The 27,508-nt window shown below is 41.5% G+C and overlaps 1 protein-coding gene across 1 annotated transcript in view; it reads left to right on the plus strand.

Moving 5' to 3' along the window:
* Positions 1 to 27,508, plus strand: part of SEMA3E (semaphorin 3E) — a 222,878-nt gene that overhangs the window by 161,288 nt on the left and 34,082 nt on the right. The window contains exons 5-6 of the mRNA XM_063308265.1: positions 14,573 to 14,666; positions 24,109 to 24,228. Of these exons, the coding sequence (XP_063164335.1) occupies positions 14,573 to 14,666; positions 24,109 to 24,228 (214 nt within the window). The remainder of the gene's footprint in view (positions 1 to 14,572; positions 14,667 to 24,108; positions 24,229 to 27,508) is intronic.

The raw sequence follows: 27,508 nt of genomic DNA on the forward strand, positions 1-27,508 counted from the left end.
CGTGAAGGGCCACCCAAGACGGGAAGGTCATGACAGAGAGGTCAGACTAAATGCGATCCCTGGGGAAGGTAATGGCAACCCACCCCAGTATTCTTGCCGTGAAAACTCAATGGATCAGTACCACCAGAGATATGTCGGTATACCATTGGAAGATGAGACCCCCAGGTCGGAAGGTGGTCAAAATGCTACTGGGGAGGAACAGAGGATGAGCTCAACTAGCCCCAGACGTGATGACGCAGCTAGCTTAAAGCCGCAAGGACGGCTAGCGGCCGACGGTGCTGGTGGTGAACGGCGAATCCGATGTTCTAAGGATCAACAGACCATTGGAACCTGGAATGTAAGATCTATGAGCCAGGGCAAATTGGATGTGGTTCTTGGTGAGATGTCAAGATTAAAGACAGACATTCTGGGCGTCAGTGAACTGAAATGGCCTGGAATGGGCCACTTCACATCAAATGACCACCAGATCTACTACTGTGGACAAGAGGACCACAGAAGAAATGGAGTAGCCTTCATAATTAATAGTAAAGTGGCTAAAGCAGTGCTTGGATACAACCCAAAAAATGATAGAATGATCTCAATTCGAATTCAGGGCAAGCCATCTAACATCACAGTGATCCAAATATACGCCCCAACCACAAATGCTGAAGAAGCTGAAGTAGAGCAGTTCTATGAGGATCTGCAGCACCTACTGGACAACACGCCTAAAAAGGATGTTATTTTCATCACGGGAGACTGGAATGCTAAGGTGAGCAGTCAAATGACACCTGGAATTACAGGTAAGCATGGCCTGGGAGAACAAAACAAAGCAGGACATAGGCTGATAGAATTTTGCCAAGACAACTCACTCTGCATAACAAACACTCTCTTCCAACAACCTAAGAGACGGCTTTATACATGGACTTCACCAGATGGACAACACCGAAACCAGATTGACTACATCCTTTGCAGCCAAAGGTGGTGGACATCTATACAGTCGGTAAAAACAAGACCTGGAGCTGACTGTAGTTCAGATCACGAACTACTTCTTGCACAATTTAGGATCAGACTAAAGAGATTAGGGAAGACCCACAGATCAGCTAGATATGAGCTCACTAATATTCCTAAGGAATATGCAGTGGAGGTGAAGAACAGATTTAAGGGACTGGACTTAGTAGATCGGGTCCCAGAAGAACTATGGACAAAAGTTTACAACATTGTTCAGGAGGCGGCAACAAAATACATCTCAAAGAAAGACAAAAGCAAGAAGGCAAAATGGCTGTCTGCTGAGACACTAGAAGTAGCCCAAGAAAGAAGGAAAGCAAAAGGCAACAGTGATAGGGGGAGATATGCCCAATTAAATGCAAAATTCCAGAGGTTAGCCAGAAGAGATAAGGAATTATTTTTAAACAAGCACTGCGCGGAAGTGGAAGAAGACAATAGAATAGGAAGGACAAGAGACCTCTTCCAGAAAATTAGAAACATTGGAGGTAAATTCCAGGCCAAAATGGGTATGATCAAAAACAAAGATGGCAAGGACCTAACAGAAGAAGAAGAGATCAAGAAAAGGTGGCAAGAATATACAGAAGACCTGTATAGGAAGGATAACAATATCGGGGATAGCTTTGATGGTGTGGTCAGTGAGCTAGAGCCAGACATCCTGAAGAGTGAGGTTAAATGGGCCTTAAGAAGCATTGCTAATAACAAGGCAACAGGAGACGACGGCATCCCAGCTGAACTGTTCAAAATCTTGCAAGATGATGCTGTCAAGGTAATGCATGCTATATGCCAGCAAATTTGGAAAACACAGGAATGGCCATCAGACTGGAAAAAATCAGCTTATATCCCCATACCAAAAAAGGGAAACACTAAAGAATGTTCAAACTATCGAACAGTGGCACTCATTTCACATGCCAGTAAGGTAATGCTCAAGATCCTGCAAGGTAGACTTCAGCAATTCATGGAGCGAGAATTGCCAGGTGTACAAGCTGGGTTTAGAAAAGGCAGAGAAGCTAGGGACCAAATTGCCACTATCCGCTGGATAATGGAAAAAGCCAGGGAGTTTCAGAAAAACATCTATTTCTGTTTTATTGACTATTCTAAAGCCTTTGACTTCAGCAAAGGATCGTTACCTTGTCGTGGTGCTGGAGCTTGAGCACCTCAATGATGCCATGAGCTAAACCGTGAAGGGCCACCCAAGACGGGAAGGTCATGACAGAGAGGTCAGACTAAATGCGATCCCTGGGGAAGGTAATGGCAACCCACCTCAGTATTCTTGCCGTGAAAACTAAATGGATCAGTACAACCAGAGATATGTCGGTATACCATCGGAAGATGAGACCCCCAGGTCGGAAGATGGTCAAAATGCTACTGGGGAGGAACAGAGGATGAGCTCAACTAGCCCCAGACGTGATGACGCAGCTAGCTCAAAGCCGAAAGGACGGCTAGCGGCCGACGGTGCTGGTGGTGAATGGCGAATCCGATGTTCTAAGGATCAACACACCATCGGAACCTGGAATGTAAGATCTATGAGCCAGGGCAAATTGGATGTGGTTATTGGTGAGATGTCAAGATTAAAGATAGACATTCTGGGCGTCAGTGAACTGAAATGGACTGGAATGGGCCACTTCACATCAAATGACCACCAGATCTACTACTGCGGACAAGAGGACCACAGAAGAAATGGAGTAGCCTTCATAATTAATAGTAAAGTGGCTAAAGCAGTGCTTGGATACAACCCAAAAAACGATAGAATGATCTCAATTCGAATTCAGGGCAAGCCATCTAACATCACAGTGATCCAAATATACGCCCCAACCACAAATGCTGAAGAAGCTGAAGTAGAGCAGTTCTATGAGGATCTGCAGCACCTACTGGACAACACGCCTAAAAGAGACATTTTCATCACAGGAGACTGGAATGCTAAGGTGGGCAGTCAAATGACACCTCGAATTACAGGTAAGTATGGCCTGGGAGAACAAAACGAAGCAGGACACAGGCTGATAGAATTTTGCCAAGACAATTCACTCTGCATAACAAACACTCTCTTCCAACAACCTAAGAGACGGCTTTATACATGGACTTCACCAGATGGACAACACCGAAATCAGATTGATTACATCCTTTGCAGCCAAAGGTGGCGGACATCTGTACAGTCGGTAAAAACAAGGCCTGGAGCTGACTGTAGTTCAGATCACGAACTTCTTCTTGCACAATTTAGGATCAGACTCAAGACATTAGGGAAGACCCACAGATCAGCTAGATATGAGCTCACTAATATTCCTAAGGAATATGCAGTGGAGGTGAGGAATCGATTTAAGGGACTGGACTTAGTAGATAGGGTCCCGGAAGAACTCTGGACAGAAGTTGGCAGCATTGTTCAGGAGGCGGCAACAAAATACATCCCAAAGAAAGAGAAAACCAAGAAGGCAAAATGGCTGTCTGCTGAGACACTAGAAGTAGCCCAAGAAAGAAGGAAAGCAAAAGGCAACAGTGATAGGGGGAGATATGCCCAATTAAATGCAAAATTCCAGAGGTTAGCCAGAAGAGATAAGGAATTATTTTTAAACAAGCAATGCGCAGAAGTGGAAGAAGACAATAGAATAGGAAGGACAAGAGACCTCTTCCAGAAAATTAGAAACATCGGAGGTAAATTCCAGGCCAAAATGGGTATGATCAAAAACAAAGATGGCAAGGACCTAACAGAAGAAGAAGAGATCAAGAAAAGGTGGCAAGAATATACAGAAAACCTGTATAGGAAGGATAACAATATCGGGGATAGCTTTGACAGTGTGGTCGGTGAGCTAGAGCCAGACATCCTGAAGAGTGAGGTTGAATGGGCCTTAAGAAGCATTGCTAATAACAAGGCAACAGGAGACGACGGCATCCCAGCTGAACTGTTCAAAATCTTGCAAGATGATGCTGTCAAGGTAATGCATGCTATATGCCAGCAAATTTGGAAAACACAAGAATGGCCATCAGACTGGAAAAAATCAACTTATATCCCCATACCAAAAAAGGGAAACACTAAAGAATGTTCAAACTATCGAACAGTGGCACTCATTTCACATGCCAGTAAGGTAATGCTCAAGATCCTGCAAGGTAGACTTCAGCAGTTCATGGAGCGAGAATTGCCAGACGTACAAGCTGGGTTTAGAAAAGGCAGAGGAACTAGAGACCAAATTGCCAATATCCGCTGGATAATGGAAAAAGCCAGGGAGTTTCAGAAAAACATCTATTTCTGTTTTATTGACTATTCTAAAGCCTTTGACTGTGTGGACCATAACAAATTGTGGCAAGTTCTTAGTGGTATGGGGATACCAAGTCATCTTGTATGCCTCCTGAAGAATCTGTATAACGACCAAGTAGCAACAGTAAGAACAGACCACGGAACAACAGACTGGTTTAAGATTGGGAAAGGAGTACGGCAGGGCTGTATACTCTCACCCTACCTATTCAACTTGTATGCAGAACACATCATGCGACAAGCTGGCCTTGAGGAATCCAAGGCTGGAGTTAAAATCTCTGGAAGAAACATTAACAATCTCAGATATGCAGATGATACCACTTTGATGGCTGAAAGTGAAGAGGAACTGAGGAGCCTTATGATGAAGGTGAAAGAAGAAAGTGCAAAAGCTGGCTTGCAGCTAAACCTCAAAAAAACCAAGATTATGGCAACCAGCTTGATTGATAACTGGCAAATAGAGGGAGAAAATGTAGAAGCAGTGAAAGACTTTATATTCCTAGGTGCGAAGATTACTGCAGATGCTGACTGCAGTCAGGAAATCAGAAGACGCTTAATCCTTGGAAGAAGAGCAATGACAAATCTCGATAAAATAGTTAAGAGCAGAGACATCACACTGACAACAAAGGCCCGCATAGTTAAAGCAATGGTGTTCCCTGTAGTAACATATGGCTGCGAGAGCTGGACCATAAGGAAGGCTGAGCGAAGGAAGATCGATGCTTTTGAACTGTGGTGTTGGAGGAAAATTCTGAGAGTGCCTTGGACTGCAAGAAGATCCAACCAGTCCATCCTCCAGGAAATAAAGCCAGACTGCTCACTTGAGGGAATGATATTAAAGGCAAAACTGAAATACTTTGGCCACATCATGAGAAGACAGGACACCCTGGAGAAGATGCTGATGCTAGGGAGAGTGGAAGGCAAAAGGAAGAGGGGCCGACCAAGGGCAAGATGGATGGATGATATTCTAGAGGTGACGGACTCGTCCCTGGGGGAGCTGGGGGTGTTGACGACCGACAGGAAGCTCTGGCGTGGGCTGGTCCATGAAGTCACGAAGAGTCGGAAGCGACTAAACGAATAAACAACAACAAAAGCCTTTGACTGTGTGGACCATAACAAATTGTGGCAAGTTCTTAGTGGTATGGGGATACCAAGTCATCTTGTCTGCCTCCTGAAGAATCTATATAACAACCAAGTAGCAACAGTAAGAACAGACCACGGAACAACGGACTGGTTTAAGATTGGGAAAGGAGTATTGGAGGGCTGTATACTCTCACCCTACCTATTCAACTTGTACGCAGAACACATCATGCAACATGCTGGGCTTGAGGAATCCAAGGCTGGAGTTAAAATCGCTGGAAGAAACATTAAATCTCAGATATGCAGATGATACCACTTCGATGGCTGAAAGCGAAGAGGAACTGAGGAGCCTTATGATGAAGGTGAAAGAAGAAAGTGCAAAAGCTGGCTTGCAGCTAAACTTCAAAAAAACCAAGATTATGGCAACCAGCTTGATTGATAACTGGCAAATAGAGGGAGAAAATGTAGAAGCAGTGGAAGACTTTGTATTTCTAGGTGCGAAGATTACTGCAGATGCTGACTGCAGTCAGGAGATCAGAAGACGCTTAATCCTTGGGAGAAGAGCAATGACCAATCTCGATCAAATAGTTAAGAGCAGAGACATCACACTGACAACAAAGGCCCGCATAGTTAAAGCAATGGTGTTCCCCGTAGTAACATATGGCTGCGAGAGCTGGACCATAAGGAAGGCTGAGAGAAGGAAGATCGATGCTTTTGAACTTTGGTGTTGGAGGAAAATTCTGAGAGTGCCTTGGACTGGAAGAAGATCAAACCAGTCCATCCTCCAGGAAATAAGGCCAGACTGCTCACTTGAGGGAATGATATTAAAGGCAAAACTGAAATACTTCAGCCACATAATGAGAAGACAGGACACCCTGGAGAAGATGCTGATGCTAGGGAGAGTGGAGGGCAAAAGGAAGAGGGGCCGACCAAGGGCAAGATGGATGGATGATATTCTATAGGTGATGGATTCGTCCCTGGGGGAGCTGGGGGTGTTGACGATCGACAGGAAGCTCTGGCGTGGGCTGGTCCATGAAGTCACGAAGAGTCGGAAGCGACTAAATGAATAAACAACAACAAGCCCAGTGGCTAAGTAACAAAATAGCCACCACATCAAGAAACAAACACAACTTTAAAAAAAAAAAGACATGGCAATTTACATACACATTTTATGCTTCTTAACTTATAGGTACCATAGATCAAGCTTGACTGATTTGATTTTTTTTACTTTTTTGCCCAAACTTCATCGAATGAGAATAATCTGCCATTTCCTCCTCTGGGTGTTGCTACATGCCTTCCAGCTGATCCATTGGAGAGACTAAGACATGACTAATGGCACCAAGCATTATGTAATATCCTGTGCAGTGTCAATTTTTCTTACATATTTTCTCATAAATTACAAAGAATGGCTAAATCACAGCATGAAGCTGATTTTAGTTAAGGCTTCCAGATCTGGACTGCAAAAATCCAGAGGATCAGTAGATGGCAAGAAATGCAGCAAACTCTTAACATTTTGCTGTCAACTTGTAGTCATCCCAAGTTTTGCAACTCAGATCTGGGAGATCTCAGATCTTTGCCCTGATATTGAGAGATAACTGTTTTCTACTGTACTGAAATTAACACACACAAATCATTCAGTTAATGAAAAAGCCCAGTGTGGAATGTTTCCAAGCCAGCCAATGCTGCTTCCTACCCTGTCCTGAAAGGTCAGTATGGAAAAACTGTAAAAGAAAGAAAATGTTGAAACTTTGCAGACCACTTCCCTGATGAATGTGTACATCTGCAAACATTTATGAAGTATATGCTTTGCTTTCTGTCAAATTGGGGGGACAAATCTGCCAAAGAAACATCTCTCAATTTTAGAGAAATGTAAATTTGTGGTCCACCTTAACTTCGAAGGGTTCCTTGAAAATGTAAACCATGTTATTCAATTAGAAATTGCAGCTGTGCAAACATACTGTAGATAACAAAAGACAGTAAAAACCCTGCTGAATTGTCTTTTCAGGCCTAAGCCAATGCAACAAGTCTTTCACATAAGGCAGAAAGCTCTATTGTATAAATGGAGAGAATTTTATTGAATAGGAGTGAAACATAAAGGCAGTGAAAATTGTTCTGTATAGGAAAATCACTGAATCAACACAGGTTTATGGCTTTATGGAGAATATTATTTTATTTTTGTGAAAATAATTTTTCCCATATGATAAATGGAGATTCTTTAATTTGCCTATTGGGTTCTTAGTTGCTTATGAATATAAATATAAGCGGAGATCAATATTAATTAAGCGGAGCATGACAACATATTTCTTTAATGCAAGTCACTGCAACATGTAAGAATAACATGTACATATCAGGAACCTGCAGGCAACATACCTCATTAAAATAAAGTTATATTCAGGCATCCAGCACAATTGTTTTTTTAAGAGGGGAATAATAGCAATTTGTTTTTAAGAAACTTTCTATAGAAAATTATGTAAATTGGGTTGAAAAAAGATGCTGAAATTTGGAATATAATAATATTTGCAATATACTCATATTTGGAACTTAATTTAGAATATAAATATATAATATAATAATATACATTTAGAATATAATAATAAATATAATGTAATAATTAGAGGATAAATTAATGCAATTAAGTGACTAGAACCAGAGCAGTTTGTTTCTTTTTCTTCTTTTTTTTCTGCTTTATGACAAAACAATCAGATATACTATTCATGTATTCATATATTCAGCAACATATGAAATTCAGTTTCTTGCAAGCAACAGAACGTACATGCAGTATCTTTTTGCATAGCTGTAATTGCCCTCCAGAAGTGAAAATTGCCACGGACAGGTGTTTGGATTTTTTCTATGAGACATCAAGCTGTTTCTTACTGTACATCCTCTTCACTTGCATGAGTGTATGTTTGAGTGTTGAATCTGAAAAGTTCCCATCAGCTAAGCAAAGTTCCACCAATCTGATTTATTCAAGACGATAACCAGTTCACCTGTAAAGAATTTCCAGGCTGTTTTAGCTTCAAAGGCAGGCAGTATGTAGAAGAAAAGTCTCCAAATCATTGAGTAAGCATAACTGTAATTAGAACTCTGCTCCAGAATATCTGTCTATTGCCATCTTTTTCTCCATTCAAATTGTTTTTCCAAAGTTGATCCTTCTATGAGTCTGTGGCTAAACCACACAATGCAACCTTCCATATGCTAACTGGGAGACAATTACTGCAGTCTGACAGATCTGGGGAGCATCTCATTTGAGCAAATCTGGCTTGGTGCAAGAAAGCGCCAACCTATTACTCCATTTTTAACTCTTTTAATTCCCATCCAAGGGTGTGGCTTCTCCACCCTTCAAAATTTAACACACCAGGAGTTTGGATAATGACAACAGTGGATATGAGAACATTGGATTTCTTGCAAGCTGGGGTAATGCATGCTGTCTCATCCTCTTGAGATAGCTTCAATTTTCTCCTTGCCTATTGAGTTTACAAATGTTTAAAAATAATAAGATCGAAGTTAGAAAGATAATGCATTTCTGTCTTGTTCTTTGTTCTTTATGATAAGGAAAAGAAACTACCCAATTATAGCTGTACTATATTAAAAATCCAAACTGTTTCTAGCTGGCAATTATCATTTTGCACCAGAACAGAACCATCAAACAAACAGATTCTTAAGCACAAGCTTAAAAATAAACAAGGAAGTTCAATCTCAAGACAGTGTGTCTGTCATTGCTAGGACTTAATTTATGGTTTTGCTTAGTTTTTTTAAAAGTAATGCTGTTTGCTGACACAATGAATGCACTTTATGCTTCATAGCTCAGCTAATGATTCTTTAAAATTAAAGATGGGAATTGGAGATATCTTCTTCCCTTGAGATAGAGAAGAGAAGGGCACCTATTAAAAATTTACCTCCCTGTCATTCTCTGCAACATAATGGACTTAAAAACAGACATGGATTCATTAAACAGAGAGATCAAAGGAAATTCATCCTGCTTTGATCCTGATTTATATAAACTCCTGGCTGGGTCATTGCAAACAGTGATATGGGTGGAAGTGAAGAACAATGCAACAAAAGACACTTCCACACAATGGCTTTATGCCACTTGGGTTGTTGATTCCAGATCTGTCTGATGTCACAGTGTGAGCTGTTTTGGGACACTATTGACTTCCTTCTATTTCTCTCCAGAGTTTGAAATTGCAGCAAAGGTGGTTTTTTCCCTTTGACTTGTTATGGCTCTGCAGCCCTTCTGGGCAGTTCATTTTCCCATTGGTGGAAACTTTTCTCACTGTATCTTCCATCACCTGGGCTCAGCAAAGCCCTCAGTAAAGTTTAGTTTCCTGCTGCTAGAACTCTCTTCTGTATGCATTGCTTAGAACTAATATCTTCTGCCCCCCCCCACCCCCAACCAACTCACACTGTTTTAGCAACATGCAACTCTGGTCACAGCTTTGGGGAAGATGTCTGGTTGCAAGTTGCCCACATACCATAATTCCATCTACACAATTTGCAGGAGTCTATAAATACAACAGAAGAATGGGGGCTTGGCAACCAGAAGCATCAGCATCTGCCATGGTCAAAACAGACAAGATGATAGACACAATGCTGCATCTACTATGTTGCCTATTTTTAGCACCCCTGGAGATACCAGTGGCCAGGATGTTTCCCCTCATAGAAATCGTGACTTTGTTGTGTTTCTTTATTTGAAAACCTACAGAAAATGTCATGCAATATATACTTTAAAATGTAAATGTGGGTGCTGACCGTTTTGTTTCCTTTTTGTGCAATGTGGGTTGCTGTTACCTAAGACTGGTAGTAGCTTAGAGAGTGGAGCACAGAACAATGTTCTTTGTTCTCTCTGTTGGTCAGTTGCAGAGAAAATGGATGACTACCAATTGGGTCGTGGTATTCTTTGCATTACAGAAATGATGATGATTGTGAATTGGTTTCAAGTGCTATAATGGTTTGTGAGAACAACCTTGGGAGGTAGGAGGGGGAAGACTGCAGCCTAGATAATGGTCAGACAAGAGATATCTAAACCCACGGAAGGAATGGGGGTGTGGGAAGCATCTCAGAAGGCACCCTCCGTAGGTCTCTGGAAAGTAAAGGCAAGGAAGAGAAGTGCTTTCAGACTTGCTGTTGCTGTAACCTTACAATAAAGGTAGTGTTAGTACTCATCATTTTGGTTTCTTGTCTGGGCTACCTCAAAGGGCTGACAAATGCTTTGTGAGGGATTGGTGGATAGAGATGCAGACTGTATGGAAATATTCTGACAAAGCCATTTAAGAAGCTTAAGAAATACTTCTTGACAATTCTTCTTTGGAAATGTGTTCAACCATGAAAAATGGATCTTCTCTATTTCCCTTGGCTCAAAAATGAGCAGAGGATGGCTTCCAGTTTGGTATAGTGATATGCATATTTATGATCACAGCCATGTATCAGTTTAAGGGGGTTATCTCATCTTTTGACTCCTTATTGCTTAAGGGATTACTGCTAAATTATTACTTTCTGTGGTGATAACTTATGGATCTGAAGTTGAGAAGACAGAGCAGGAATCACTCTCTCCTCTCAGAAGGAACAGCTTCTCAGAGAAGAAAGAAAAAAGTCAGATTCAAACAAGAGGCAGATTTAGCTGGAGGCTGCAAAGGAAAAAAACTCCAGAAAACCCATTGTGTTTGTTGAGACATTCTAAGATAGCCTGAAGCCTTTTGATATACTGTATATATATGAGTTCAGCAATCACTCAATTGTGCTTGGTAAAGAGTTTCCCCTCCCTCAGATGGCTACTTTGAAATCTATAATGGAATGTCCTAGAAGATTGAAATGCTCTGATATTACTTTGTCTTTGTCTGAGTCCTGATGTCAAACTTGTGTCCATTAATTCTTTTGTGCAATGTTTGGCCCATTTGTCTTATATAGAATCCAGAGGGGCATTGCTGGCAGATGATGGCATATACCATATTAGAAGAGCATGTGAAGTCACCTCTAATCTACTGTGTGAATTTGTCATGGTGCTGTTGATGTAAAAATGGGAGCAAAGTGGACATCTGGGTTTGTTGCAAGATCTAATTCCTATCTCAGCATCATTGTTCTGTTATTTCTTGTTGCTTGTGAGAATCTGTTTCAGGCTGGGCTGTTGTCTGTATGAAAGTATAGGCCTGCCACCAAATACCTGAGAAACTACATTGTCCAATATAGGTTGTAGCTGTAATGATATGTGGGAATGACCTTGGGAGACAGGAGGAAGAGCAGCAGACTAGGCAACAGTCAGATAAGAGGCAGCTGAGCCCACAGAAGGAACTGGGCATGGCAAACATAGTGACCCTCCCTAGTTTCTTGGAATGTAAAGGTGAGGGGGGAGAGATGTACTTTCAGACTTGCAAGATTCTGTTAATGTAACCTTACAATAAAGATAGAGCAAGTACTTCTGGATGTGCTTCTTGTCTGGACTACCTCACAAAGCTGGCAGTAGCTTATTAAAAATGTGTTTCAGTGGCTCAGTCTCTGAACTGTAGGTGACAGTGTTGTGCTGTGCTGTTTTGTTTTTGTGGTTTGTCTTTTAAGAGGTTCTCTCTGGGAACTGATTTGGCTTTATTGAATTCTATATTGATCTCACCTAGTCTCATAACTGTCCCTAGTTCAGTCTCCTGAATGCCTAGTTTAATTCTGTCAGTTGAACATCTCTGTCAAGTGAGTCAGAACAAATACAGTTGTTGCATAGAGTCTGACTATAGATAGTAGTTTGGGTGATGTGTTCTGGATAGAAGCTTGAAGCATTTAGATATGCATGGCTATCTGTAGGTTTCCCATATAACATGGTGTTTATATGTCTGTTGTGTAGCTGTACCATAACATCAAAGAAATTATCTTGTTCTGCAGGTAGATCAACGCTGAGGTTGAGGGTGGGATGAAAGTTGTTAGATAATGATAGAATTAGATGAGATTAATTTCCATGGGTCCAAATGATGAATATGTCGTCAATTAAACTCAACTAAAGGAGGAAGTTCAAAGGGGTAAGAGTTGAGATACAGTATTGCTGTTTTAGGTCAGCCATAAGATGTTGGCATATTGTGAAGCCATGCGTGTGCCCATGGCTCTGCATGTTATTGCCAAAAGTGTAGTAGTTATGGGTAAGTACAAAATCACATAACCTGATGACAAAGCATGCTGTGTTCACATCAGCGATGATCTTGATGGCTTGAAGTCCAACCTTGTGGGGGATGTTGGTGTGTCATGCTTCAATATCTATGGTAGTTAAAATAATATTGTTAGGGGGATTGCCAATGGATTTCAATCTTCTTAGGAAGTTTGTGATGTCACTTATGTAGATGGGAGTGCTGGTGGCCTAAGCTCTAAGTACAGAATCCATGAAACTTGATATTCCAGCTGTTATGGTTCTCATGTTTGAGACAATGAAATGGCTCAGGTTGCCTGGTTTGTGTATTTGGGGAAGTAGGTAGGGGAGACCTGGTTGGGAATCCTGGGGTGTCTCCATGTAAATATGGTCTTGTATGTCCTTAGGAAACTCTCATCAGATTGCATAATTCTTTCTGATGTGGGATCTGAGGATGGAAGTTGGTAGAATGTGCTGTTGGAAAGTTGCTTCTTGGCTTCCTTGACATAATTCACCATATTCATACTGACAACTGTCCCTTCTTAATCCACCTGTTTAATTATGATGCCATTGTTCTTGAGGCCTTGGATGGCATCTCATTCTGCCCAGGGCTGCAACTGGGGTGGGGGGCAAGTGGGGCATGTTCCCCGGGCGCTGCGCTGGGGAAGTGCCAAAATGAGAACTGGGGGGGGTGCCAAAATGGGTGCAGAATCCATGTCTTCCCCAGGTGACAGAGACCCTGGTTGCGGGCCTGATTCTGCCCTACTGAAATTGTTGTGCAATGGGATTTTTTATTGATGATTGTGGCTTGAACCTGTTGGCAAAAGCATTCAGAATAGAAATCGAATTCAGTGTTACATCCATTTGAGGGCATCCATTCAATATTTTTAATGCATTTCCGTGTTATCCCAGGATGTATTGGGTTGACCATGGCTGCATGTCTCTGTCTTACTTTTGTTTAAAGTATTCCTTGAATCTCAAGGGGTGAAAAAACGTTGAAGGTCCCATGACCTTCACCAGAGTTGAATATTTTATGTTTCTTTAGTGGGACAAAATGATAAGCCCCACTTAGAATGGACTCTTTAGCTTGGCTGATTGTAGGTTCACAGCATTGGACGGGAGCGGGGGGAGGGCATCTGTGGAACCCTCCCGTTATTATGAGTGGATGCTTATAGAAGGTTGAAGAGGTTTTTTTCTTCTTTTTTTCCCAAGGAGATGAGTTCTGTAGTGTAAATTTGTTGTCTTGTTTTCACAAGTCCTGATCTAGTTGGAATTCCAGAACAGAGAGAACATTGGTGATTAACTTTTGCTTGTTGTAAAGGATGCTGATTAGGAGTTTCTTGAAGAGAATGATCTTTGGCTGTAGTTTGTGCAATATGTAGATATTTTGATTTAATAGTTACATTATTCTGAATTATGTGCCAAAAGTTTGGAAATTATCAAAACATGAAGAACGGATTGGATTTATTGATCATTTACAAGGGAATGTCTATGTCCCATGATCAATAAATCTGTAGTTTACAATAAATCATAGGTTACAAAAGAAGGTCTAGTCCATCCCAGATTTATAATCATAGACTGAAGATTCATCTTCATTTCCTGCTTTTGAACTAGTTTTCCATTGACAAAAATTGAATGATCTTATTCTGTGGGGTCAAATTCTGATGCTGTGTTTAAAGACTGAGCTTTTTTATATGTATCTTATTTTTCCTTTTTCTTTATTTTCCTTTTTCCTTTCCCCCTCTTTCTTATTTTCCTTTTTGTGCCTTTTCTCTTTATTTCTGTATATAAAGCACATTTTAAAAATGAGCAAAGGAGGGTTAGCATTGTGTGTTTAACTGCTAAATGATTTTTTTTCCTATGAAAGTCAATTTTTAAAAATGGTGGGAATCATCATAAATTATTATTTAACCTAATTGGTTTTCCTGACTGTCTTTTTGTACATGGGTGGAAATGGAGGGAAGAGACTCAAATCTCTACTTAAAATATCTGGGAAACACATTTCAGCACATACTCAATGGGAGTAGATCCTCCACCATCTTAGCATGTGAACCATGGAAGCTTGAGTGAATGATTAAATTGTTCTGAATAGATAACACTGATACATCTATTAACTTTGTTTTTTTTTAATCTGCAAGTAACTCTTCTAATACTTTCTGTACTTCTTTTTAAAGGATCATCTCTTTCATCTAGAAGCTCACAGATTTGAGAAAGGAAGGGGCAGATGTCCATATGCACCAAGTTCCTCCTTCATCTCCACTTTATATGGTAATAACATAAGAACTCCTTTCCAATTTTCTTCAGCCCTCCAAGGCTTGCCATGATTCCTTTACAATCTACAGTGCATCAGTTCTATTTTTGTTTACTTTACTAATTTCAAGTTTCATTGGATTGACTCATATAGTATCAGGATTGGTCTGTCATCTGTCTTGCCTGTTGCATCACACTAGGGAAATGTCAGGTGTTGTTCAGAGCATTGTTACTATTACTGACTGTATTATTGCAATCCATTGTTATTACTTAGAATGTAATCTATTCTGAATGTGGGGAGAAATCAAAGTCCTGCCAGCTTCTCCTGCCCTAGTTTCAAGGATTCTTTTTGGAAATTCAGTCCAGAGTTTACAGAAATGGGGGTTACAGATCAAAACATAGATCAAATATGGGTTGCAGATTAAAACATGGAAATTTCCCAACTTTTATTTCTGCACTTTATGAGAGCTCAAGCAGTACTCATTTACAGATGCATTTAGCAGGCTAACAATGTAGTTTGGAAATCTTAATATGATGTTCATCCTGTCTTATATTAGTATTGCAAAAGGGATCTTTGGAACTATGTTAGCTAAGGTAACATTTGTTCCAAACTATCAATATTAATAGGACAGTAAGCAGTCATTTGTTGTCCTCCCATGTGCTTGGGGCTGGGGCTCAATCTCCATCTCTAGTGGGCATACTAACCATAGAAGACAACAGAATGTACTTCAGCAATACTTGCACAGGTATTTTGATTCAAAGTTCCAAGATGGTTGCGCCTTTAGCACTCTTCTAATTCCAGCACGTTTAGAGATATTCACAGCTTATCAATATTGTTTCCTCACAGAGGTAAACAGGGAAGAATATGTGTCCTCATAGGTGCTCCTAGGAATATGTCCTGTTCTTTCCTTCTAGTTTAGTATGCATAGAGAGTAAGCATAGAAAGTCAACTCATAATAGAATATGATTAAATAGATTTATTTAATAGATTTAATTTAATTTAATAGATTAAATAGAGGTATTTAATCTCACTTATCAGACTTCCATCCATCAAACCATCCATCCATACAGCACTCCTACTTGGATAAGTAGGTGCTTGGATAAACATAATTTGCAGGCAGAGGGATGCATCACAAGACCACTTCTGCTCTTGGTGTGTTACACTGCAGAGCCAGGGTAGGCAAACATCACTGATACCTGAGCAGAATTGCAGTAAACCTTCTGGCTTGAAGGGTGTCCTTGTCTCCCTGCTCCGCCTCCCCCTGCCCCCTCAGCCATTTATCATGCTGGAAACTTCTAAGGGCTGTGGTTCCTAGTCCCTTCCCCAGCTCTTACATGTGCATACATGCATCGTTCATGCCAGCGAGGCACTTTTCTTTACTTAACAATTGTTCAGTTAGTTATAGGTTATAGAGAAAAATCAGGAGAATAAACCTAAATTTTCTGCCTGATAGTTAATATAAAAAATGATTAAAATAGCAGCATTTATAAGGGAGTTAACTCATTGGTGCAGATGTTAAGAAGAGTGGATAACCGGTCATACTCTCCACCTATAGAAATGAGAAGTCATGGGAAGATTGTAGGATACGTCACTGGAGAGAAAGTGGATTGGTAAATTGATGGACAGCTGAATTAACTAGCTTTTTTCCCATCTTATCTTACATTATTTGACAGAACAATGTGCCTGGACTCTGACCAGTGATTTTTCAGTTAGTCTAAATCTGGATTTTAGTATAATTGTACTCCCTTTTTGGATGGGAGACATTGCTCGCTTTTATTGTTAGGAACATTATCTTAAGATACTAGTCTTTCACTAAATCATCTATCGGAGTACATTGCAGTGAGTCTCATCTCTCACATCCTTCCAGCTGTTCGTGCTCATTTCTGATACAATAATGCTGGTTTGGAATAGAATACAGGTAGTTCTCGACCTATGACCATTTGGTCAGCAACTGTTCCAAGTTATGACGGCACTGAACAAATGGTGGTTATGCCTGGGCCTCAGAGTTCCAGCTGTCATAGCACCCCCACGGTCACATGATCGCAATCTGGGTGCTTGGCAACCTGTTCACACTTAGGACTAGTTGCCAAGCGCCCCATGGTCATGTGATTGCCATTTGCAACCTTCCCTGCCGGCTTCCCCAGAAAATCAATGGGGAAGCCAGCAGGGAAGGTTGCCAGTCACTGGGGTAAGTCTCCCCCACTCACGCACCCTCCCCCAGGCCCTCTGCACTCATGCTGGCCATCACATACTCCGGCACTACTTTCTGCTCAAACATGGGACTTTATTTTCCTCCCAGAAGCTCTGACTCTGACATTACTCAGTCAGTTACCCAATGCATAGATCAGAATAATTTGCCTTTTTAAACAGTGCATTGTTGTTGTTTATTCGTTCAGTCGCTTCCGACTCTTCGTGACTTCATGGACCAGCCCACGCCAGAGCTTCCTGTCGGTCGTCAACACCCCCAGCTCCCCCAGGGACAAGTCCGTCACCTCTAGAATATCATCCACCCACCTTGCCCTTGGTCAGCCCCTCTTCCTTTTGCCTTCCACTCTCCCTAGCTTCAGCATCTTCTCCAGGGTGTCCTGTCTTCTCATTATGTGGCCAAAGTATTTCAGTTTTGCCTTTAATATCATTCCCTCAAGTGAGCAGTCTGGCCTTATTTCCTGGAGGATGGACTGGTTTGATCTTCTTGCAGTCCAAGGCACTCTCAGAATTTTCCTCCAACACCACAGTTCAAAAGCATCGATCTTCCTTCGCTCAGCCTTCCTTATGGTCCAGCTCTCGCAGCCATATGTTACTACAGGGAACACCATTGCTTTAACTATGCGGGCCTTTGTTGTCAGTGTGATGTCTCTGCTCTTAACTATTTTATCGAGATTTGTCATTGCTCTTCTTCCAAGGATTAAGTGTCTTCTGATTTCCTGACTGCAGTCAGCATCTGCAGTAATCTTTGCACCTAGGAATACAAAGTCTTTCACTGCTTCTATATTTCCTCCCTCTATTTGCCAGTTATCAATCAAGCTGGTTGCCATAATCTTGGTTTTTTTGAGGTTTAGCTGCAAACCAGCTTTTGCATTTTCTTCTTTCGCCTTCATCATAAGGCTCCTCAGTTCCTCTTCACTTTCAGCCATCAAAGTGGTATCATCTGCATATCTGAGATTGTTAATGTTTCTTCCAGAGATTTTAACTCCAGCCTTGGATTCCTCAAGCCCAGCATGTCGCATGATGTGTTCTGCATACAAGTTGAATAGGTAGGGTGAGAGTATACAGCCCTGCCGTACTCCTTTCCCAATCCTAAACCAGTCTGTTGTTCCGTGGTCTGTTCTTACTGTTGCTACTTGGTCGTTATACAGATTCTTCAGGAGGCATACAAGATGACTTGGTATCCCCATACCACTAAGAACTTGCCACAATTTGTTATGGTCCACACAGTCAAAGGCTTTAGAATAGTCAATAAAACAGAAATAGATGTTTTTCTGAAACTCCCTGGCTTTTTCCATTATCCAGCGGATATTGGCAATTTGGTCTCTCGTTCCTCTGCCTTTTCTAAACCCAGCTTGTACATCTGGCAATTCTTGCTCCATGAACTGCTGAAGTCTACCTTGCAGGATCTTGAGCATTACCTTACTGGCATGTGAAATGAGTGCCACTGTTCGATAGTTTGAACATTCTTTAGTGTTTCCCTTTTTTGGTATGGGGATATAAGTTGATTTTTTCCAGTCTGATGGCCATTCTTGTGTTTTCCAAATTTGCTGGCATATAGCATGCATTACCTTGACAGCATCATCTTGCAAGATTTTGAACAGTTCAGCTGGGATGCCGTCGTCTCCTGTTGCCTTGTTATTAGCAATGCTTCTTAAGGCCCACTCAACCTCACTCTTCAGGATGTCTGGCTCTAGCTCACCGACCACACTGTCAAAGCTATCCCCGATATTGTTATCCTTCCTATACAGGTCTTCTGTATATTCTTGCCACCTTTTCTTGATCTCTTCTTCTTCTGTTAGGTCCTTGCCATCTTTGTTTTTGATCATACCCATTTTGGCCTGGAATTTACCTCCAATGTTTCTAATTTTCTGGAAGAGGTCTCTTGTCCTTCCTATTCTATTGTCTTCTTCCACTTCCACGCATTCCTTGTTTAAAAATAATTCCTTATCTCTTCTGGCTAACCTCTGGAATTTTGCATTTAATTGGGCATATCTCCCCCTATTACTGTTGCCTTTTGCTTTCCTTCTTTCTTGGACTACTTCTAGTGTCTCAGCAGACAGCCATTTTGCCTTCTAGCTTTTGTCTTTCTTTGGGATGTATTTTGTTGCCGCCTCCTGAACAATGCTGCCAACTTCTGTCCAGAGTTCTTCCGGGACCCTATCTACTAAGTCCAGTCCTTTAAATCTATTCTTCACCTCCACTGCATATTCCTTAGGAATATTAGTGAGCTCATATCTAGCTGATCTGTGGGTCTTCCCTAATCTCTTTAGTCTGATCCTAAATTGTGCAAGAAGAAGTTCCTGATCTGAACTACAGTCAGCTCCAGGCCTTGTTTTTACCGACTGTACAGATGTCCGCCACCTTTGGCTGCAAAGGATGTAATCAATCTGATTTCGGTGTTGTCCATCTGGTGAAGTCCATGTATAAAGCCGTCTCTTAGGTTGTTGGAAGAGAGTGTTTGTTATGCAGAGTGAATTGTCTTGGCAAAATTCTATCAGCCTGTGTCCTGCTTCGTTTTGTTCTCCCAGGCCATGCTTACCTGTAATTCGAGGTGTCATTTGACTGCTCACCTTAGCATTCCAGTCTCCTGTGATGAAAATAAGATCTCTTTTAGGCGTGTTGTCCAGTAGGTGCTGCAGATCCTCATAGAACTGCTCTACTTCAGCTTCTTCAGCATTTGTGGTTGGGGCGTATATTTGGATCACTGTGATGTTAGATGGCTTGCCCTGAATTCGAATTGAGATCATTCTGTCGTTTTTTGGGTTGTATCCAAGCACTGCTTTAGCCACTTTACTATTAATTATGAAGGCTACTCCATTTCTTCTGTGGTCCTCTTGTCCGCAGTAGTAGATCTGGTGGTCATTTGATGTGAAGTGGCCCATTCCAGTCCATTTCAGTTCACTGACGCCCAGAATGTCTATCTTTAATCTTGACATCTCACCAATAACCACATCCAATTTGCCCTGGCTCATAGATCTTATGTTCCAGGTTCCAATGGTGTGTTGATCCTTAGAACATCGGATTCGCCGTTCACCACCAGCACCGTCGGCCACTAGCCGTCCTTTCGGCTTTGAGCTAGCTGCGTCATCACGTCTGGGGCTAGTTGAGCTCATCCTCTGTTCCTCCCCAGTAGCATTTTGACCATCTTCCGACCTGGGGGTCTCCGATGGTATACCGACATATCTCTGGTTGTACTGATCCATTTAGTTTTCACGGCAAGAATACTGAGGTGGGTTGCCATTACCTTCCCCAGGGATCGCATTTAGTCTGACCTCTCTGTCATGACCTTCCCGTCTTGGGTGGCCCTTCACGGTTTAGCTCATGGCATCATTGAGGTGCTCAAGCTCCAGCACCACGACAAGGTAACGATCCTTTGCTGAAGAAACAGTGCATTAGTTACATTTTAAGATAACAGTTTTAATCTACATGTTTTCATATGGATTGTGATCTGTCTGTATGAATTTGCATCAGACCTCTCTCCCACTAAGTGTATGTCTTGTAATACAAGTTTTCAATCACTGATTGGAGTCTGATGAAGAATTATTTCTTCAACTAATACAGAAAGTGATGGTCTCTGTGCATACTTTTTGGATTCACGCATTAGCTAAACTTTGGGACTTGTGTATTGAAGCTGCAAAACCCAGAGCCTTCTTCCTATGTACCGGCAATCCCTTTTAGATTGGGTTTCATCTACATAAGGCTTTATATAATTTGTTAGGGGCGGGTGCAGCATTTTGGATTCCATTAGGACCTTCAGAGCACAGAGAAGCACGAACATAGTGTCTCGCTGCAGCTCTTTAAAGCTATTCCTGGGGTTTCACAATGTGTTCCAAGTTGTAGTTGTTTTAAAGAGCTTCAGACAGGTGCCGTGTTCATATGCTCCAAAATACCTTTTTGGAATTTAGTTCAAAGTATTCAACAGCACTATAATCTATAGCCTCATGGCACACTTCGGCAATTTAAAATAAAGTATGTATTTATTATTTTTTAAGAATCCTTAGGATTCAGAGTAATTTTTACAGAAATGACTGCATTAAAGCAGGATAAAATATAGTATGATCTTTTGTGGTTTTGTGTGTTAGGTTAAAATATTGGGCAAATTCCAACCAAAATTAAGCTTAAACTTTCCTTAGTAACAGAGAAGACTTTTAAATTGTGCTCCTTCCCTACCCCTTTAATATGTATGTTGCTTGTTTAAAAATTTCTTGTGAATTAGCTTTACAATTCAGTTTTGGGCATATTATTTGATACTATAAGGCAATGCAGTAAGGAACAATTCTACTCTTGAATGAATAAATTCTGTATGACAATCAGGAAACAGAATAAGCTTTCAACCAAGCTATATAACAATGTTAAATGGTTAGATATATTCCATAAAGAATTTTGTGACCCAAATATCTAAAACAAATGAATTCTCCAGTTTGCTTTCAATAAAGCAACTCTTTACTTTGTAATAGAGTTCACTGGCGAGCTGACAGAGACCACAGAAGTTCTTGAAAGAAAGATTGTTTTCTTTAGGCGTGTGGCTTTTGATTAATAGTATGTCACTTATCTGCATCCTTTCTACTCCAGAACTTTTCCACTGCTGTAGCTGAGAAGTAAATGAATTCCCTCCACCATTGGTGGTAGGACATACTTTCCTCAGTTTAGTTCCCATTATTTCCAGTTACTCCCTCAAATGCTGCCTCATCATAGTCTGTGTGTATGTGTTCCTGGGAGGGATGAGCAAAGAATGTCAGGAGTATATACTCCCAACAGGGTCATTGAAGGTGTGAAGGTCATCCCAGTTGCCCAGCTAAACAAGCAGGCACCCATATGAAGCAGCATCGCTCTAGCAACAGCAGCAAAGAGATCATTTCATACTGAGAGGGAGGAAACCGTGGTAAAGCACTTCTGTATTTTCCCATGGAGAGACAATATAAATTGATTGATGATATAGTGTCCCCCTCCAGTCAGATGGTACTCAGTAAGCTACTGAGGAAGAGCCAAGGATCTTTCAGAGACCTAATGTGTCTATGACATGGCTATTTTAAAGTTTTCAAGTCATCTAGCTGCTGATGTTGCCTTACTGGAAGGGTATAGCAAAGTCAGTGCTTGGCTACAATGCAGTCAATGACCAAATAATATCAATTAGACTTCATGGACAACTCTTTAATATTTATTTATTAAATTTATATGCTGCTCAACTTCCAGCAACTCTGGGTGGTTTACAAATTGTTAAAACATAATATGTTTTTATTATATAATAATATTATATCATTATACAGTATAATGGGAGGAGGATGGGCAGGGACAACTTAAATAAATCTCATATATATATATATATATATATATTACAACACATAATAATAATATGAAGATTATCCAAGTTTAGGCTCCAACCACTGATGCCTAAGAAGAGAAGGTTGACAAGATTTATGGTCAAGTTCAATGTGAAATTGCCAGAAAGGTTTCTGAGCCTACCATACCTGGTAGATTCTTTAATTTATTCAAGTCATTATTTAAAATCATAGCATAATTACTTTCAAATTAATTTAAACCAAAATTAAATCCATCCATCTTGGTAAGTAAAAATTGTAAATCCTTGAGAAAATACACTAATCATCAAAATAATGATAGTGATCATTTTAAGTGGTGATACTTAAATTAGAAAACATTTGTTTTCTTTCAAGTTTTAAAAAGGAAGAAATAAATAAATTATTGCGAGAGATTAACATTATTTTTGTATGTATAATATGTTGCTTTCCACTATTTTGTGGCTTGGCTGCCATCTAGTGGTAACTATATACAAGTTGTTTTGATTCCACTGATATCTATATCTATATATCTCTATCTCTATCTTTATCTATTTTAAGAAATGCATCAGTGACTTTTAATCTTAACTGCCTTCAGCTTGTGTAAGTGGAAATGTAGGGCCTAAATGTTAGATTACTGAATCTCTGCCACATCTCTAGTCACTTGTAGAATACCTCATACGTTTTGTCCTGCCATTTTATATCATACATTTGTTTGTAAGCTCACAGCATATATACATCAAAACCAAGCAGGCTTTTCCACATCTGCAATACTTAGAATTACAAGTTGGGCTTGATTGCTGTTCTGTATTAAGAGGAAACTTCAGCAAAGGATCGTTACCTTGTCGTGGTGCTGGAGCTTGAGCACCTCAATGATGCCATGAGCTAAACCGTGAAGGGCCACCCAAGACGGGAAGGTCATGACAGAGAGGTCAGACTAAATGCGATCCCTGGGGAAGGTAATGGCAACCCACCCCAGTATTCTTGCCGTGAAAACTAAATGGATCAGTACAACCAGAGATATGTCGGTATACCATCGGAAGATGAGACCCCCAGGTCGGAAGATGGTCAAAATGCTACTGGGAGGAACAGAGGATGAGCTCAACTAGCCCCAGACGTGATGACGCAGCTAGCTCAAAGCCGAAAGGATGGTTAGCGGCCGACGGTGCTGGTGGTGAACGGCGAATCCGATGTTCTAAGGATCAACAGACCATTGGAACCTGGAATGTAGGATCTATGAGCCAGGGCAAATTGGATGTGGTTATTGGTGAGATGTCAAGATTAAAGATAGACATTTTGGGCGTCAGTGAACTGAAATGGACTGGAATGGGCCACTTCACATCAAATGACCACCAGATCTACTACTACTACTTTTTCTAAGCAAATACGCACTGAACATTCACCATTCACTTTTATTCCTTCATCCCGCCTCATTACATCCTTTCCTTCTTCTTAGTCTCACAAACTATATATTCCTTAATTCATTATATTTATCACTGTACATTCCATAGGCCCATAAATATTCTTCAGCCACCCATTGTGGCTTTGGTCAACTGAGATTTTCAAGTAAAGCTTTTTAATAAAAAAGAGAAGCTTAAGCTAGGTTACCAGTCTTAGTTATACCATTCCACATGCAGCATACCCTGCTAATGATATCTCGGTTTTGGCATATTTTGGCCAGTATGACACAAATGAGCCCACAATCACACTCTGTGAGCTAGGATTTCTAAACTAGAGGTTACCCTGCAAGCCAAAATATCAATCAAGTAGGGCTATATACAGATGCAGATGCACACTCACTCAGGGTACCACTTCCACTTAAGATGTCACTTCCATACTGTGGTCAAGAAAACTACATAGATGTGATCATGATATTATTAGGAATTGAGCTGGACTTGCTAGAGACTTTGCTTTTTAACTACCTACCTACATACCCACCTAAATATCTGATCTTCAGGTACTGAATTATTTACTGGACTCTACAGTGACTACTGGGGGAGAGACGCTGCAATCTTCCGCATGATGGGACGCATGGCACACATCCGGACTGAACCCGATGATGATCGACTGCTGAAAGGTATGAGTGATTCTAAGTAATAATAATAAAATAATGAGGACAAAGATGATAATCACCATCATGAAGCCCATATGAAGTTTAAAAATGCTATTTCAGCATAATATGCTAGCTTCAGCTTACATGGAATGTCTACTTTAGGCCTTATCCCTAAAGCATACTGCTCAGTCTTTATATTATCATCATGAGGTAGCCCGTAATACAAGATACTGTATTTTGGAGAAGTTCAGTATATTGCATGGGGCGATGCAAATCCAAGTTGTGCTTTGCAACATTTTGATTAGCCTGGAAGTTTTGCACTTGGTCAACTGCAATAGTTCACATAGCCAAAAATTATTTCCTGCAATGTTAGCTAGTTCTGTAGCAGAAGAATGCATGAGGGCACACACACCAGAAGAACAAAAGGGCTTTTAATTTGAAACACTGTGTCATGACCCTGATCCCTTGCCCAACAAATCAGCACTTCTGATCCAGGCAGTTAGGAATAGACAGAAGAGTTTTATTGAACAGTGATCCAAAAGCTTACTAAAGAGCCAAGTGGCTACAGTGTCTAATTGTCAGTATAAATACATTCGTTCTCCCCCCTCCTCCCAAGAGTTCCTTTAAGCCGGTGTCGCCTCTCATCTTGTGCTTCTCCCCTCCGAATCCACGTAGCCAGCGCGCCGCTGGTCCAAAGTGCTGAATCAACATCGGTTCTTCTCCGTCTGCACATCTGCTGGTTGTTGCTGTTTATGGGTTGCTAACGATCATCCTCCACTGGTGCCATGTCAGGAAAGCACCTGAGCAGGGGTTATTCATGGCATTCTGCCCCCCTGAAGATCAGTCCCCCTTCTCATTTAGGTTTTGCAGGAAACTTTTTGTGATTTTTTTTTTTTTACTAGCTGAAGTGCTCAAATGTCACTTTTCCCGTCTATCGTTACTGGCACTGGAACCTTCTGCTCTGGTTGCCAGCATTCTGATTCCATGACTGGCTTCAATAAACTGCAGTGGTTGGATTTTACCAAGGTTTTTTTGGTAGTTGCAGCTGCACTGCTACATCGTTGATTACCTTAGTGATTTGGAAGGGTCCTATAAACTTTGGTCCTAGCTTTTTGGAGGGTTGTGAGGACCTTAAAAATTTCGTGGATAAATACACCCTGTCTCCGACGTTCAGTTTCCATTCAGGGGCTCTCTTGCGATCAGCATGTCTTTTGTTTGTCTCCTTTGATGTTCTAGTACCCTCTGTATTATCGGCCACCCTTCAGCTATGTGTTTTGCCCATTCTTTCAGAGGAACTTATGTGGGGTCAGGTGTAGGCAATTCTGGGAGTGCTACAAAATTCTGGCCATTTACTATCTTAAACAGGGTGAATCCCGTACTTTGAGGTACTGCATTGTTAAAAGCTACTTCAGCAAAAGGGAGTAGATCCACTCAGTTGTCCTGCTGGTAGTTTACATAGCACCTAAGGTACTGTTCTAGCATTTGGTTAGATCGTTCACAACCACCATTTGTGGCTGCATGATGACTTGAACTCAGACCCTGTGCCACCCCAATCATTTTTTAAAATGCCCTCCAAAATTTGGAGGTGAACTGGACTCCTTTATCACTGATAACCCGCTCAGGGGCTCCGTGAAGTTGGTAGACATGTTGTATAAACAGTCTGGCCAGCTGCCCTGCTGTTGTGATGCTGGCGCAGGGTACAAAGTGGGCCTGCTTAGAAAATAGGTCAGTCACCACCCAGATCACTGTCTTTTTGTGGCTCTCCAGTAAATCTACAATAAAATCCATGGAGATCTGCTTTCAGGGTTGCAGGGGGTTAGTCACTTCTTGTAGTAGCCCTCTTGGTTTTCCCCCCAACCCGCTTGGCCATGTTGCATGTCAGGCAACTGGCCACATAGCTTTCAACGTTCTTGCAGAGCTTTGGCCACCAGAACTGCCTCCTCAAGAGGTGCATGGTTTTTAAGAACCCGAAATGGCCAGCAGATTTTGCATCATGGCCCCTTTCTAAAATTTTCTTCCTCATGGGGTCCGGGATGTACAGCCTATCCCCCTGCCACCAAAGTCCTTGCTTTTCGACTAAGTTACGTTTGTTGGCTTCTAGCCAAGCATCAGCTCTCTGTGCCTCACTGAGCTCTCCTTGCATGCCTTCTGCTGCGTCTAAGTTAGGCTTGTTCTTCTGGCCCCGGGTTACCACTGCCCCCACTTTCTGCCTGGTGGGGATGATTGAGTCTATCACTTCCTCCCTTTGGCTATTATGCTGCGGAAGGTACAACAATGCATCTGCCAGGAATTTTTTTCTTCCTGGCAGGTACTTCAGTGTGAAATTGAAATGGCTGAAGAATTGAGCCCATCTGGCCTGTCTAGGGTTCAATCTTCTCAGAGTTTGCAGCGCTTCCAGGTTTTTGTGATCAGTCCATAGCTCAAATGGATCTTTTGCCCCTTCTAATAGGTCCCTCCTATTCTCTAGTGCCCATCGTACTGCATATGCCTCCTTCTCCCAGATGTGCCATCTGCACTCTGTTTCAGTAAATTTACGGGAGAGATAGGTGCAGGGTCTAAGTTTCCCCTCTGAGTCTTTCTGCATTAATATTCTCCCCACTGTTACTTCTGATGCATCCACCTGTATGATCAGGGGTTTGGCGGGGTCAGCGTGCTTTAATACAGGCTCCGAAGGGAAGAGGGATTTTAGCCATTCAAAAGCCTCTTGATACTGTGCCATCCATTTTATGGGCGCGCTAGGCTGGTCCAAGGTGCTGAATCAACATCGGTTGTTCTCCGTCCGCATGTCTGCTAGTTGTTGCTGTTTATGGGTTGCTAACGACTGTCCTCCACTGGCACCATGGCAGGAAAACACCTGAGCAGGGGCTCTTCATGACACTGTCTTAGACTCAGAATAATAGTTTCATATCCAAAATGAGCTGTTCTGATGGTTTTCAAAGCTTGTATTTTGAATGCAGGTGTGCTGATCCACACATGACACGTTCTTGCAGGATAAAGATCTCCGGACAGTAAATGCCACCACTTGCCAATTAGATCCATGTCCCTCCTGGCTGGTGAAAGCAGCTTGGGAGGTGACGTGGTTGGGTCCAGGCGATGGTTAATACGTCCTTGAGGGAGGGGGTGCTTCCAGCTGCCTTTAAGGAGGCACTGGTACAACCCCTCCTCAAGAAACCATCATTGGACCCAATTGTACTGGATAATTTTCGTCCAGTCTCCCACCTCCCCTTTTTGTTGAGAAAGTGGTTGAGAAAAAGGTGGCATTACAACTCCAGAGGATTCTGGAGGAAATGGATTATTTCAGTCA

Source organism: Candoia aspera, chromosome 7 (assembly GCF_035149785.1).
Source record: "Candoia aspera isolate rCanAsp1 chromosome 7, rCanAsp1.hap2, whole genome shotgun sequence".
In the NCBI taxonomy this organism is placed as follows: domain Eukaryota; kingdom Metazoa; phylum Chordata; class Lepidosauria; order Squamata; family Boidae; genus Candoia; species Candoia aspera.